This window comes from Lycorma delicatula, chromosome 10, assembly GCF_047948215.1.
Source record: "Lycorma delicatula isolate Av1 chromosome 10, ASM4794821v1, whole genome shotgun sequence".
Classification (NCBI taxonomy): Eukaryota; Metazoa; Arthropoda; class Insecta; order Hemiptera; family Fulgoridae; genus Lycorma; species Lycorma delicatula.
In genome coordinates, this window is record NC_134464.1 from 76,947,466 (window position 1) to 76,964,335 (window position 16,870).

General features: G+C 29.4%; 1 protein-coding gene across 9 annotated transcripts in view; it reads right to left on the bottom strand.

Annotated features, from left to right (window-relative positions):
- Zasp52 (Z band alternatively spliced PDZ-motif protein 52) overlaps positions 1 to 16,870 on the bottom strand; it is a 427,403-nt gene that overhangs the window by 60,005 nt on the left and 350,528 nt on the right. For 5 of the 9 annotated variants that reach the window (XM_075377463.1, XM_075377464.1, XM_075377466.1 and 2 more), the window contains 2 exons: positions 16,677 to 16,727; positions 9,933 to 10,116 (listed from right to left, as the gene is read on the bottom strand). In XM_075377463.1, the coding sequence (XP_075233578.1) occupies positions 9,933 to 10,116; positions 16,677 to 16,727 (235 nt within the window). Of the gene's footprint in view, positions 1 to 7,268; positions 7,296 to 9,932; positions 10,117 to 16,676; positions 16,728 to 16,870 lie in introns of all 9 variants that reach the window. The other 4 variants (XM_075377465.1, XM_075377468.1, XM_075377469.1 and 1 more) reach the window with 2 other exon arrangements.

Consider the following 16,870-nt stretch of genomic DNA (forward strand, 5'->3'; position numbering starts at 1 on the left):
ACAGTTTTGTAACAGTTTTGTAACAGTTTTTGAGCGCTTTCTTGTTTCCAATTTATAATTAGCCTATAATTACATAAAATCTTGAAGCACATCCGAATAATTATTCCTGAATATAGTTAAATGAATTCAATCAAAATAAAATCAAAGCTGTAATAGTATGATAATTTTTTCGGATAAATTCAGAATTATACAGAAAATTATCTCTTTCACTTTTTTTTATAAACAACATAAAGAAAAAAAAGGAAAAATTTCTGATATGGAGATTTCTCTATCTTCTTGAAATTTTCCATAGTTTTTAGAAGTGAAATGAAGAAAGCGTTTTTCATCAAATTAAAAATTCACAATATGTTCTTATTCAATAATGATATGAAAATAGAGTAAGAAGTCCTTTTGTCTAAAGATATTGACATGTAGCAGTTGCTTAAGAAGGAACAACATTGTATAATAAAATAGTTACGAGTTTTTAAGCGAAAAGATTAGAAAAAGAAACAACTGAACACGTCAAAAAGTTTTTTTTTAATGAAAAAGTACATAAAACGTGACTTCGAATACGGAATAAAAAACGAAATAGTTAAATATATATAAATACAAATTTGAAAAAGAGAAATAAAAGAAATACTCATAAATGTATAGAAAAACAAAATAGAAATATTTTCTAAAGCTGATTCCATTTAACTGATATTAAGAAATTATATTCGAATACGCAATAATAATCAAACTAGAAAATCAACAAACCACAAAAAAAACACACTAAATAATATAAACGTTCTCACGTATTTTAAAACAAATAAATAATTAAAATATATACTTACACTCGAAGTGAACCCGAAATGAAAACTTTTTTTGAAAAAATAATTTAACTAAATTTTTCATGGTTTTTTAAGCAACATAAATGAAAACCATAAAAAATAATTTTTAATTATTTCATTTTATTAAAGCTTTTTATAATTTTATATTGAAAAAAGCTGCCATAAAAAAAAGAAAAAAAGAATAAATGTAAAAGAAAATAAAAAAATTAAAAACAAAGCAGCCCTCAATAGTTATACTGCAAATTGTAATATTTTTTTATGCATAATGTATTACCATAAAACTTTTAAAATAGATATTTTTGAAAAAGAAGATACGTCAAAATATTTAGGTGTATTTATATGATTAAGGTACGTCAAATATTTACACAAATTTTAAAACCGTTCATTTTTATGTTTATGAAAAATTTAAATAAATAAAAATAAAGCTAATATTATAAAAAGCATAATGTTTAATATTTATAATAAACTGAACAAAAAACGAAATATTTATTAAAAAAAAAAAAAAAACCGGAATGTACACGAATAGAATAATTTAGAATAAAGTTGACAAGAAACTACTTGCTTAAAAGATTATTAACAAAGAATTTAACAAATCGTGGAAAATTCATTAAAAAATTTTAAATCATGAGAAGAAAAAAGTGAGTCAATGTCATTGTTTTAATGAAATTAATATCACCTCTTTGCGTTTATTAATTCAATAAAAAATTGCTTAAATCTTGCTTTAATTTAAAAAAAAAAAATTAACATTGATTTAGTCTAAATAAATAAATCGTTTATGTAGAATGTAAAACAAAAACATATAATTTAAAAGGAAAAAAATAATAATTAAGAAAAGTACTATACAGTACAAGTCCCACCACCTTTTGTAATACGAAAAATAAAAAATAGAAAGTTTTGTACAATTTAATGGTTTATCAGTGGTAGCTTTTTAGGTGACAGTAATCAAACGGACGACTTCATTTTAACAATCATTTTTTTCTTAATTTTAATACATATATGAAGTAGAGTTTGAAACAATTTAATACTGCGCCAATGCAATTGATTGATTATTAGTCTAGTCAATAGGGGAAAAAAGGTCGACTTTTGAAGAAAATTTAGGGAAGTTTATGGAAGTATTTAGGGAAGTACATGAGGGTTGTAGATTAGGGTAAGTATAACTTGTTTATATGCGACTGGACAAGATGGCAGCCGTTCAAAGGTGGTGAAAATCGGTTATTCAATTTTGTAAACTTCTTAGGCGAAAAGGTTCTGAATAAAAGTTGTGGGCATTTGCATTATCTACAATTTAAGCTCTGAAACGTTGAATTTCGTTAATTAGTTACTGCAAAAAAGCCGAAAAACCGTTAAAAATGTTAATTTTTTGCAAAACCAATATTTATTGCAAAAATAACTTTTTTTGTATCTTTATTGTTTTAATAGTTAACTCTTGAAATTTCGAATTCAATGAGTGGTTACACAACAAATTTGGTTTATTCGTTGCTATTGTAATTTGTTTATAAAAAGACTCTTCAGGCACCTGTAATTATTTTGGTTTTTAAGTAATTTTTCGGGTAAATTTCAAGTGCAATCTATTCTTCAAGACTTGTACTTTAAAATGGTGAAAAGTTTTAGACTAAAAATTAATGTAAAAGTTCTTCAAAAAAATGAGCGAAAAATAGAGCGTGTTCGTGCGGTAGTAATGAGGTTCGCGGCAGTCGCGCGTCAATAAGGCTGAATTCGCAACTTCAAATCGGCGGGGAGCGAAAAAATCTCTATCTCCGCGAATTCTGGACGGATCGAGACTTTTTTGAAAAATGTTTTAAAATTAAAGAAGTGAAAAATTTAAAAAAAATTATTTAACGTTCTTTTTTGAAGCAAAATTTATAAACGTAAATATCAGTTTTGTATACAAATTTATGACTTTTAAACTAAAATAGGATACAGATGCAGGCACCATTAAAGGTATAAACTAATGTATTAAGAGAAAGCGAAGAAGTGAGAGAAACGAGTGAAGAGAAAGAAGATAAAAGAGAGTTAAAGAGAATGAAGCCCTGAGTACAGGTGAAGAACTGACCGGACAGCTAAGGAGTGATAGACAGCCCTCTGCGGAGCCGTCGTTCGTCCGCCCTTGCGTGGATGGGTGATGGTGATGAGGCACGGGGACTCTTGATATCCGAGCTCAAAGGCATCCTCGGGGCCGCGTATTGTTTAACCGCGGATCCAACCGCGGGTGGGGAGGAACGGTGAAATAAGAGTTTTAGTCGGTAGGGTGCGGGCACACATAGGCTCTTAATATCAACATCTAACCGAACCCGTGCGAGTCCGACACTCCCCCACTTGTGAGGACTACGTAAATGGTATTTCTCAGCAACACCATTAACAAATGAAAAAAAAAAAAATTATGAACGTTTAGAACAATAATATTAATTGGAACCAATCTATGTATGTTAATATAATCGATTACTACTTAAACACAAAAAAACAGTGTTCATAAATAGTATTCTGTCTGTGTTTACACATATGAATCTTTCACAGACAGAATTATATTTATAGAATGTTTAAGGGCTTAAATTATAGATACTGTAAATGCCTACAACTTTTATTCAGAAATTTTTCGCCTAGGAAGTTTATCTTTGTCTACAAAATTGCATAATCGATTTTCATTACATTTGAACGGCCATCATTTTGTCCAGTCACATATAAATGAGTTATATTTACCTTAATCTACAACCCCATGTACTTCCCTAAACTCTACTAATTTTTTAGTAAAAAAATCCCTATTGACTGGACTATATACTCTTAAGTCCGAGAAGTCCCGTACCCTTCTTAACAATTAATATATTGTTACTGTTTTGAAAATCGCGCAATATTTGGTCTCAAGAAATAATTTTTTATCACAGTTGATATAATATAGCCCTCAAGATCACACAGAATATTCGCTCGCTCTCTTATTTCAGTTTCAAAGTCATGAAATGACATGCGTTTAGGTGTACGAACGACGATGACCCGCGGGGAAAACGATACCATAAATACTGAATACATTTCGTGAACGCTTCAACAAGGATTCATCTTGTAAAGAAACATATTTGGTCGGAGGAAACGTGCATTTACTTCCCGCAGGGTGAAAGATATGCTGAAAAAAGGACTACAGAAGATGTAGGTGCAAATATCGTATGTATCGTTTTCACCGGTTCAATTGTGCAGCTTTCAATTAAATTTATTAGTAAACGAGTGGCCGAACTTAATATACCGCGGTCAATAATGCATGATAATATTAAAAAAAAAAACCTTGAAGATGGAAACAATTTCGACCAAATTTTATGAATGAATTATCAGTGGAGACATAGAACAACGTGTTGCACCTGAAGTGCTTTATTAGTACGATTTCGAAATGCAGTCTCCCACACAAGAGTGTTGTTTTGTGATGAATTTGCAATTTATTTCGGTTCATAAACCAGAAGAAATATGGTTTTCTAGGCTAAAGAGAATCCTTATTTTCTACATGAACCGGAAAGGAATTCAACATATGTGAGCCGAGATGACATGGTTAAATTCTTGTTCGGACAATATTTTTTTTAAAGAATACGTGAATGGAGATTCTTAATTGCATACATTGAAAAGATGGTTAGAATCTTCGACTTTAAGAGAAGGTCGGGCTCCATCTCATTTAACTTTTCGAGTTCGCGATTTCATAAACGAACAATTTCCACGGCTATGGCTCAAGACCGCTGGATCGGCTGTGGTTCACAAATACTAATACCGGCCCATTGTAATGGGCAGCACAAATCACTGTCCTTACCGAATCCGACAACTAATTCTTCGGAATAATGAAGGCCTATGTATTTCAACTAGATGAGCAAAATATGAAGAACTGCATAACAGTATGGACTAACCCTTTCGAACTGTAACTCCGGAAATGCTTCGCAATGTCAGGAAGGACGTAGAAACGCGTAGCTCTGTGCATGTAGCACAACTGTGCTCACGTTTAATGCACTGAATAAATAATTTCTGTACAATGTTCAAAATAATATAAGCCCATAACGTAAATCTATCTAGAGGTACGAGGACTTCTCGGATATACTATAGAAAGGCAGTGAGCACGACGATTGCGATGAAAACAACACGTCCACCACGATGTTAAGATGCTTTGCATGACAATAAGTGATAAAGTTGTTTCATCTGATTAATGCAAGTACTTAGATCTTTTAGTGTATGTTATTCATACATTTTTATTTAACATGTTTCCTTCGCATCATGTAATAAGCGTTTTATTTAGAAACGTAATTTTAACGGTAATGATAAATACGATTTTTTATGTTAAAAAACTTCCTATTTTTATTGAAAGTAAATAAATTTAAATACGAAAAAGCAAATTTTATAACTGTTTTCTTTTTTTTTTTAAATCGTCTGAATTTAGTACGAAAAATAGTAACACAATACAAAGCAGTATATACTTTTTCGCACTATGAATTTTTTATCTGATTTTTCACTATTCTACCAAAAAAATTATCTAGCCAATACAATTATCGGAAACAAATCCAACTTCTGTTATTAAATAAGAAGTATAATTCTAAATGAAACAATAAATCGGATTCCTTAAAATAAATATTATTTGAAAATAATGAACAATTAAACTTCTGACTAAGTTTTAAATTAATAAGGCTTTTTATATTTTTAACTACAAAACATTTGCGCTTTTTCTGACTAGCAGAGAAACAAAAGATTTGACGCTAACCTTTTGCATTTTATTAAATAAATAGAGGCCGCGACTTAACTGTTTCACGCAGATAATCATATCACGAGCCACCACTGGAACGGAATGAAGTGTAAGGATATCGGGGGATATTTTATCCCCCAGTTTATTGCAGAGCTTGAACATAAGTCCTTTATGCTGAGTTTTCTATTTATCTGATTTTTAACGGCGGTTATATATTTATTTTTGGTTTGAAATGGAAGGAGTTTGGAATTGCGATCCGATCTTTTGATGGTAGTGTTTGTAGAGTATTTTATACGGGTTATTCTTTAGAAGATTAGCAAGATATATGCGTTCTTATCTCGACGCGATTTCCCTTAGTCATCACTGAAAGCCTTTCGGTGCTAGTGTTTTTTTGTAAAGGAGGAATGTGCATGATGAGCCCTAGTTTTGTGAAGAGTTTAATGCACTGACTTCGTGGAGGGAAGCGCGTTAACAACACTATAATTTATGTTAGTTAAGGGTAGTTATAATTTAAAAAAATTAATGTGACAATGATAATCATGTAATAATAGACTAAGACAAAATTATCGGAATATTTAGGCATATTTGTATAAAAACAAAGGCAATATATAAAAACAAAGATAAAGGCTTATGACACAAATGAAAAGTAAAATATTAAAAGAAATACATATGAATAAAAACTGTACAGTTTTCACGTATAAAGTGACCCTGTTTAAATTCTTTGCCATTTCAACAAAAAAAGATACAATTTCAGAACCGCTGTAAATAAATACGAATTATAATTTATGGGTAGCATCTTAAAACTTATTACTATAAAAGAGAAATGGAACGTTAAAATTTTACTGGAATAAAATTTACTCTTAAATAAAAAAATAAATTTTAATAAAGGAATTACAGAAACCCGAAATTTTAAAATAAACCTTGTTTTCGGACATAAAGTAAGAAAAAACACACTTGAAGTGCATTAACACAGATTTTTTTTTTCTTAACGATTTATTTTTAGTTCATTTGATTGTGTAATCCAAATAGTATGAAAGCACCACCTCCTCAATTTATCAGATGCGCAGAACAGTAAATTTGATAGAAACGTAAAATTAAAATTGTTTATCTGTTAATAAAAAAAAAATCATTAGTTTTAATTTTTTTTAAATCATTAATAAATGGAATTTTAATTTTTTTCAATGATTGAACGCTAAATATAATTTTAATCGAGGTTAAACCTGAATTTTAGTTTTAATTAAATTTTTTCACCAGTAATATTAAGTAAATTATTTTTGATTAAGCTGTTAACTCCATTTAAATAATATAAATTAATTAAAAAAATAATATATTTATAGAAAATATTTTTTTATTTATAAGCGGATAGGTATGTAAGTAAATTTGTTTTTGTTTACTCGATAGTCTCTAATACCTTGTTATCTTTACGCTTCAGGTTCATCTAAACTTTCACACAACGGCTAAAGGTTCATTTAATATACTGTCATACAATGCCATCTGTATAATCATTCATACTACTACAACCTTCCGCGCATATGAAGTAAAAGGTTACGGCGTGCTGTCATTATATTCGGAAATTACTGTATTAAGTAATAATATTTTTATTTTTCATATTTTAATTATTATTATTTATATATTTATAAACATCCAAATATAAAATTTAATAAGCGTAATAATAATATTTTGTTTTTAATAATACATTATGCAGTTGTGTTATTTCAGCCAGCCTTCAATTTTAAGCTAAAGATGCTGAAATTTTGTTTTACCTTTTCGAGTCGTGAGTGTAGAATAACCTATAACATTCATCCCATACTTAACAATAAAATAATATTTTTAATTGAAAAATAAATAAAGAAAACAAAAAACCAACTAAATGTAAAACGTAAATATTTCACTTGAATGAAAAAACCATATGTACATTGATATATTAGTGAAATATTAAAAAAATTATTTTTGTTTTATTAAATCCTAAACTAAACAAAGAAATAAATTTAATTTACAAATAATTACCAAAATGGACTATATTTTCAAGATGTTGACGCACAATTAATAACACATTAATTTTCTCTGAAGTTATTCAAAAAATAAATTTTTAAATAATAAAAAAAATTCTAAATTTATTACCTACAAAATCTATAACCTACAATTATACTTTAATCAACTAAATCTTTCTAAAAAAAAAAAAAACTAAAAAAAACGATGTTTTTCTAGATTTAAGTAAATTTATCAGAATAAAAAATTTTACTATAGTTTGGTCATAAATATAATTATGTTAAAATGTTGTCAGATCTCCCTGTACAGTGTTTTAAGTTGAATCTCTTATGTATTTATAGAAAAAAAATCAGTGATCACACTTATAATAACGTAACCATAGGTTTATCAAAACTGCCGAGAGATCTTTCTAACACTATGTTTTGTATTATTATTTATAATTCATTCAATTTGGAAATTGTTGTCCTATTTGAGTAACGTATATGTTTTGTTCTTTACGAATCTTATATTCCATAGTACGGTTTGGAAATATTTATTGCTATGTAAACAGAAACAAAATAATGATGGAAAAATTTAACAGGTTACAATGTTTTGTTATCATGTATCGAGAATATAACAGCTGTAATTTTTTTTACGTGAATTTTAACAATATTATAATAATTTTGTTCATTTATTTAAAAACTATTTGTTTATAAGTATATGAGTTCAGTGAATTATATTAATTAAAATTCGAGGCTTACTGTTAAAAAGAAATTTCGAAACAAAAAATACTTATATATTCGATAATGATAATAATAATCGTGCAATGTTGTTTAAATTTTAATATTATATTATTTATATTAACCTTGAAATTAGAAGAGTATTATAAAAGAAAATTATTCTGCTAATAAATAAAATCACTAATCCTCTAATCTAAAACAAATATAAAATGATTATAAATTTCCATTCAGAAATATGAGAAAATTGAATTTAAAAAACAAAATTTCTTTTTTTTTGGTTCACAATGAAATAATTAATAGTAATATAGAAAAAAAGGTTGTATATGCATATTTTTTTTCAAAATACATTAACAGCAACATATACGACGTATACGTGATAACTTTTATACTGCAGTAGATTTCATCTATCAATATTTCAGTTAAATCCATCTTCATATTACGTTTTTGTTTCTTCTTTTTTTTAGCATAAAAATAGAATTTATTAAAATATGATATATTAGAGATCGGTATAATATAATGATGAGTAAATAGTAACTCATTAAAAACTGTTTATGTATGCAGGCAGAGAACTATTTATGTAGTTGATTCTCAAAGCATACACAAAAGTTTGCCCTGAGCTATGAAAGAGCTCTGAACCAGTAACAAAATATATTCATTTTTTCCTATTTATTTTCTAATCTTCACGTACTGTTTCAATAGGTAAAAATGCGGAGAGACTTTTCTAACATCTATAATGTGTCTTTATTGCTCAATAGTACATTAGTTCCGCCAGGCATGGCATTTTTCATACACGCTACAAATCATTCATCTCATCCTCTGAAGCATGCCTAACAGTGGACCCGGAGGTTAAACAAAAAAAAAATTAAAAAATACATTACTTCCAATATTTCACACATAGTAAATACTAATAAAGAAAACCTTTTACCAGACTGCGACAGAAAGAAAGGTTTTATTTATTATATACATACATATATATATATATATATATATATATATATATATATATATATATATATATATATATATATATAATATATACTATATACATATATTATATAAAAAAAGGGTTTTATTATATATAAAATAATAAAAACCTTTCTTTCGCAGTGTGGTAAAAGGTTTTTCTTTATTAGTATTTACTAAGTGTGAAATACTGAAACTAATGTATTATTGAGCAATAAAAATACATTTTAGATGTTAGAAATGTCTCTTCGCATTTCTGGCATACCTATTGAAACAACACATGCAGATTAGAAAATAATGTAAACTATGCCTATTCTTTCTCACGATATCGTAATTTACAAAAAAAAAGTAATAATTAAAAAATATGAATCATATTTAATAAAAAATTTATTTCGTACGCTATTCAACTGATTCTAGAGCAAGGTGTTAATTTTAATAAATGTACTGTAATTAAAGCTTATCTACTGTATTTTATTTTAAATTAGGAAAATAAATTATCTTAATATTTTTTTTAAATATGATAATAATCTGAAGATGGATTCAACCGAAAACGGTCATACAATATTTTAATGTTGCTGAAAAGTTTATCATAGTTTAAATTCTACACTAATGTAACCATTCATAACGGTTAAAAAAATAAAAATAAATAAAATAGTAGTGTTAAATAAAGGAGTGTATACGTATATTACAGGGCTAAGAAAGAAAGAGATAGATTGAGAAAGCACGAGTAAAAAGGGGTGGGCTGAATAAATTTACCTGGTTGTTGTTTTGTATAGAAAGGTGCTGATGGAGCTGGTGGCGCAACGGGCGGTTGGTATGGTGCTGCGGGTGGCTGGTACGGTGCTGCGGCAGGTTGGTTACGTGGTGCCGGCGCCGAAACGCCAGAGAAGGGCTTAGCGCCTGTCGAGGCGGCAGTGGTTGAGGGCGAAGATTGCTGCTGCTGCAACATAATACGCAAGAGATAAACATCTTTATCCATTTCTGGTCTAACCCCTCTTATTTCTCTTTCCCTTTTATATATCTGTTCTCTCTTTTTTTTAACTCTTATACTCAAAGAATATCGAATTCATTTCACAACAACAATACAACTAGGTCGGAACAAATCAATGTATTATATATATTCTAGTACATTGCACGGTTGATAAATTTCTTTCTTTATTTTATCTTAAGAGTTTATCTTATATTACAGTTTATCCTATTAAAGAAACAAGAGTAAATAAAAATAAAACGAAAGAAAACACATTTTAAAGAAAAATATTTTAAATTAAAATAATAAATACAATGTTAAAATGTTAAAACGTTAAAATAAAATAATATAACTGAACAAAAAACATTAGGTTAAAATAATTTTACAGATATCCAAGCGATAAATTACATTGAAAGCATTATTAAAGAAGCTTTAAACAAATTATACAATCGTACTTTTAATTTAATTCCGTGTACGAAAATAAAATCTAGATTTCATTTTAAAAAAATTAATGCTTTTATTCTTATAATCTAATTACATTGTAAGTAAATGAATCTTTTGATTTATAAAGAACTACGGGTATGGGATTAGACTGTCAAGAGGAAATTCGATTACAGATAGGGAATGACTACCGTAGAAACAAAGTGTTAATATAATTATAAACTTTCGATATTTAACTTGAGCATGAGCAAACAGCAAACACATCCTACAAATATTTAAACACAAGCAATAAAAAAAAGATGTTTGGACTCGAATGTGATAACCGACAAGGGAGAAATAATTCTACCCATCCATCCTACTGGAGTGAATTACTGGTATTATACGAAGGCTTCGTTGTGTAAACCTCAACGTTCTCCCCTTACCATTGCAGTACTGTCTGACTTTTCACTCGCCCATGATTACGTCACTGTTTATGTGTCGATAGAAGGGGAACACACTTTGGCTTATCTTCGGCATCAAACGCTCATCGGCCGTAAATTCATAATCCCGAACGTTGAATACAGGTTAACTACGTCGTTTAATCACATCATGGGGAAACTCATTAATACAATAAACAATCTATAATTTATGATAGATGAACAATATTTGTTGTTATCCGTATGCATGAATTACGTTAAAGCTGGGCAAAATGTTAAATAGAAACACTGATATCTTTTTAAAACATTATCGATTTTTAATAATTTTCTTCCCTGTTTTTAAGGATAAAAAACCACTTCAATACATAATGTCAACTCCCTGATTGAATGAAAAGGCCTTAACTTTTTATTTGAAAGTCCTGGGATCGAATCCTGATTAAACTACGGATATTTTACGCTACAAAAAAGAAATAACTACTAATAAATAAATTAAAAATATTAAAAGTAATAAATTAAAAATTAAAATTTTGTATCATTAATATTTTACGTTAAATCGATATGAACTTTTATACCACGAAACGAGCTCTTCGTTATTAAATGAATTAGTCTGCAACAACTGGAAGATTATAGTTGTAACATGTGCAACGCATCTATGACGAGTATCACTAACTAGACTTACTTTCTATCAGAGTAATGATGTTTATTATATATTCAATGTTTGTGGTAAACAGAAAGATGCTACTTCCTTTTCGGTGGACTTAGCATGCAATAGAATATTTTCTTAGTGAAATAGGCAAGGAAGAATCTACTACACTCCTCATTTTTCTTAATTAGCTTGGGATGGAATTTCGTTATTTTTGGGGATGAATTCAAGTTATAATCTGTTTGTGTGTGTGTGTGTGTGTGTGATTATACATATATATTTTACTTTTTTTAATGTTCTCATAGAAGTTACTCCGCTCGTCACACCCCAACTTAATTTTTTAACTAACCACAACCAAGCATTTTCCTTAGATAAAAGCCATCTACTTCTGTCTGACTGTGTGTGTGTGTACATATATTCCACTCCCAAAAATACAGTGTATACAAAAAAGAATATCGGAGTTTTAAAGCGATTTAATATTTCTTAACAGAAGAAGTAATATAAATAAAACGAAGAAATATGACTGGGACCGAAAAAAACAACCTAACAGTGAACTTCCTGGCATTTGCAGACGACATATAGCACTTCTAAAATCAAACAAAGAAGACGCACGGATAATGATTGAGAAACTACAGAAGCGGCACAAAAATCTGGACTAAAACGTCATTCGATAAAACGGAATGGAGTGGAAACACAAGAATTAAAAATATCTAGAAACAAGATCAGTAGAGTCAACAGCTTCAAGTTTTTTAGAGAATGGATTCAACCAAACGGACTGGATAAAACCGTAATAAAACACGGATTAAGAAAATGGGAAAAGCCTACGGAATAACGAAGAACCGGCACAACAAAAAAAGTATATCCATACAAGAAGATAAGACATTCCAATACTGTCATCGAGTCAGAAGAACTATACTCCATAGAATGTTTATCCATGAACAGAAAAGGGGAGAATAAAAATGAGATCGTAAAGCGGGAACGAAGAATAGTACGGAAAATTTCAGAACCACGGAGAAACAAAGAAGGAGAGTGGCGACTACGGAGCAACGAGGAAAGAAAACGAGGAAGAAAACGAAAACTTTCACAACGCCTGCATGAAAACGAAGAGCTAAATTTTATGGACACCTAAAAAAGATGGACACAAACAGGCTGACGAAACTGATATTTGATCATCTTAAGAAACTCAGTTTCTTAAACTAAAAATAAGGTATACGGAAATGAAACGACTAGCACTAGAAAGGGAATCTTGGAGAGCTGCATCAAACCAGTCAAATGACTGAAGACAAAAAAAAAGAAACTCAGAAACATAACAAATTGGATTAAGGAAATCAGGATTGATCTGGTGGAAATTGGCATCCTGGAAGAATAGATAGCTGACAGGAATGTTTTCAGGATAATTGGAAGCAATTTAAAGAACAAAAACTGGTAGCAGGACAGGTTTAAAGTGGACTGACGAATAAAAGAAGACGACTAGTAGTGAGTGAATCATCTAGGAAGCAAGAAAGATGAAACTCATCAAGCCAATGTTCAACGTGGTCCAAAACAGACCTTAACGCTTCAAAAAAAAAAAATTCACTCCCAAAAATATAGTGTGTAGAAAAAAGAATATCGGGATTTTAAAGCGATTTCATTTTTCTTAACAGAAGAAGTAATATAAATAAAATGAATCATAAATAAAATAAAAAAGTAAATCTTATAGTTTTTCCCTATAAGTGTTCAATGTGAACACATTTCGTAACCCGACACATTTTCAATCAATGAGAGAGTTTCTTCCGTACTTTAACCAATTAAGTGAAGCGACAGATGCTTCAATCCTGTGCCTTGAATCGGGTAGATCAGTAGGTAGCGAAGGCACATCATAAGATTCTTTAAAAATATCAAAAGAAAAAATCACATGGAATCAGATCGGGTGACCTTGGGGGGCCATCGCAAACAACTCTGGAACCGGGTCCATACCGACCGATCCAGGGGAAAACGTCATTCGACCGATCTCGTATAGATGCTATGCCTGTTAGGAGGCGTAAATCTAACTATTTGACAAATAAAATACTCTGCTCCATCTTGCATTTGAGAAAAGAATCATGTTCGCAGCATACTCAAATATATGATTCCTGTTACACTTGCTTCCGTCGGGTTATCGTAAAGAAAAAATTTAATTTTTGGTAGTCCCTTTCTCATTGTACGAGTTCATAGGGATTTCCTGACCAACCCCCCCCCCCCGTAGATTTACAGACTTGTGTGATAATAACCCACTGATCTGTATGTAAAACTGGACAGGAGATCCCATGTATTGGAATTGGTAAAATTTGAAGTATAAATTAGCGCCACTAATTAAGTGGTAGAACTAAATAAAACGAAACTGCGCATGCGCAGAAGTAAGTGTAAGAGTAGGGATAAAACCACCTTTAAACCGACGTAGTAGAAGTGTTCTGATTTTGTATTTTGAAAGCTGATCTCTATATAAATTTTCTACAACTGTCCGTAAATTTCTGCTTATGTTGCAAAAATGAACGCTGTTTTGGTTATCTGACTCGAGTAAAATAAGCATCCCTACCATCACGATATAATCGAGCAAGCGTACACTGGTTTTATTTAGTTCCCAACCGCTCATTCTGCGGCGTTGGGGTGTGATTCAATATTAAACACCTAATTATATTTTACACCATAAGGTCTGTCTTATCCAGTTATATAGAGATCAATGTCAATCCTTTCCACTAAGATGAAATATTGATTCATCACTAAATACAATACGATAAAGAAATTTATCATCTTCATGTTATATATCATCATGTTATAGTTCGATCGAGAAGTCAACCAGCACATCGTAGTCAAAAGGCTTCAAAGCCTGTAACAGATGTAACCGGTACGGATGCTTATGTAAGAGTTTAGTTAAAATATTCCATATTATCACCACCGGCATCGCTAGTTCGCGGCTGGCCTTTCTAACAAATTTTTCTATAACTACGCTGGAAACATCTCCGACACGTTCAACACTTTCTTCAGGCATTTTCGGTTACCTCGTACTTTTCCCTTTACACAGACAACCGATCGTTTCAAACCGATCGCGGCATCGACGAATATTATTGTCATTCATAGAAACACTATTAAATAATCATGTTGAATTGTAATTACAGATTCACATTAGGAAACTGCAAAATACTTTTGTTCAGGAGTCGACATATTTTTTAGTGGCGCCATTAAACGGAAACATAAGGAATTAATCTACGACACATTCTTCAATCTGATGTCTGATAACTTGCTTGTACGCCTATTAAATTACATATACACTATACATATGAAAAGTACATAAATTATTATTTATCGTAATTTTTTTTACAATCAAAGGATAATAATTATTAATAAATTAATATATATAAATTTTTAAAAAAAGGAAGTTGGATTTGGACCGATGTGCCTTCCTCTTGTAAGATGAAAATATTTCATTATTTAAAATTTTATTTGGTTATAAATCTGAAACTAACGAAATAAGTACCGCTTATGATGTATAGTTAAAAAGCTTTCAATGAGGGCTTACAACAACAATTAAGAAAAGGTCAAAAATCCAAATTGCTTGAATTATGGGCATTTTTGGACACTTTTGATTCAGTCGATTTCAATTAAAAGGTAGATGCACAACTAGATGTTACAACAGTCGTAAATCCAAAATTTCAACATCCTACGGGTAATCGTTTTTGAGTTATGCGAGATATATACGTACGTACAGACGTCACGCCGGAACTAGTCAAAATGGATTCGGGGATGGACAATATGTATGTTTTCGTGGAAATTTGAAAACCGAAATTTTTCGCGATCAGTACAATACTTCCTTTACTTCGTACAAGGAAGTAAAAATTACTCATTTTGCTGTTCGATTCTAACCTTAACATTGTACATGTCATCCAATAATATTACAACAGATTAAAACTCCGATATTCCTTTTTATTCACCGAAAAATTTTCAAAACATGCTACTACAATTAATACATCGATATTTTCTATTATTTTGCAAGCATGAAACTTATAAGATTGATAATCGATTAATCATTAATAATAATTACATATAAATAAATACATAATTACAATAATACAATACACAACAATACAATACATAATTAAAATTGTTTATAATTAAATATTAAATAAATACAAAATACACGTAGTTAAAACATAAATTTATTTAAAATAATAAATAAAATTATAATTAACGCGTAAATAAATAAAAATAACAAATAAACGTAATTTAAAATTTAAAAGAGAAAAAAATCTTAAAAAATTAAACAGTTAATAATAACAATCGTACATCCATTAGCTGATTGACAATCTAAAATTAAACAACCACTGTTATTATTGTAGAATACAAGAACCCAGCATTTCTATTGTGTATTTGTCAGTTTTTACACTAGAGTACTCCATTCTTCGTTTTTATTTTTGGTACACAAATATTTCGATTAAACTTGTAAAGAAAAAAAATTGGAATAACAAGAAAAGAGAAAAAACTCACCGTGAACGGCAATAAAATAGATGGATTTGTTTTCAGTCTGATTGCTTTCTCTTCTTTCAAAAATGATTAAAAGTGTATTTTGTTGTAGCTCAATTTTTATTTTTATTATCTATACATACATTTTATAAATAAACACAGATGATTGTCGTATTACGTATAATTTTATTTATTTATTTATGAATAATTAAATATAAAATAAAGCACAAGTAAAATAAGTTTTATTTATAGGCCTAGTAAAATTTGTTTAGTAAATTAAAAAAAAAAACAACGTTAAATTATAAATAAATAAAAAATTATTTAATTCAGAGAATCTATTTAATGATAATATAAGTTATTATATATGCCAAGCGTTAAAATAATTAAATATTATTGTAAAAAGCGAAAACTTGAATGTGAAATAACAAAAGAGATAACGGATAAAAAAAAATGATTAATGCTGCTATAATGAACGACAACAAAAAGTATAAAGTAGAATTATATTGTATTTGATTTAACAGTGACATGTTACATGCATAAACAGGTATATCCGATACCTGTAGTGCTGATTTTGGTGGGTTCACGTGAGTTGGACCAGGTCTAGGCGCCTGAAACAATACATGTATTTATAATAATTTAACATCTATTTTAATACAAGAGTTTATATGACGAAAATTTCCCAAAATGAAATGTTTTGTTTCTGGAAGTTTAACAATCAACTCTGAAATTAATATTTTTATCTTGATTTCCA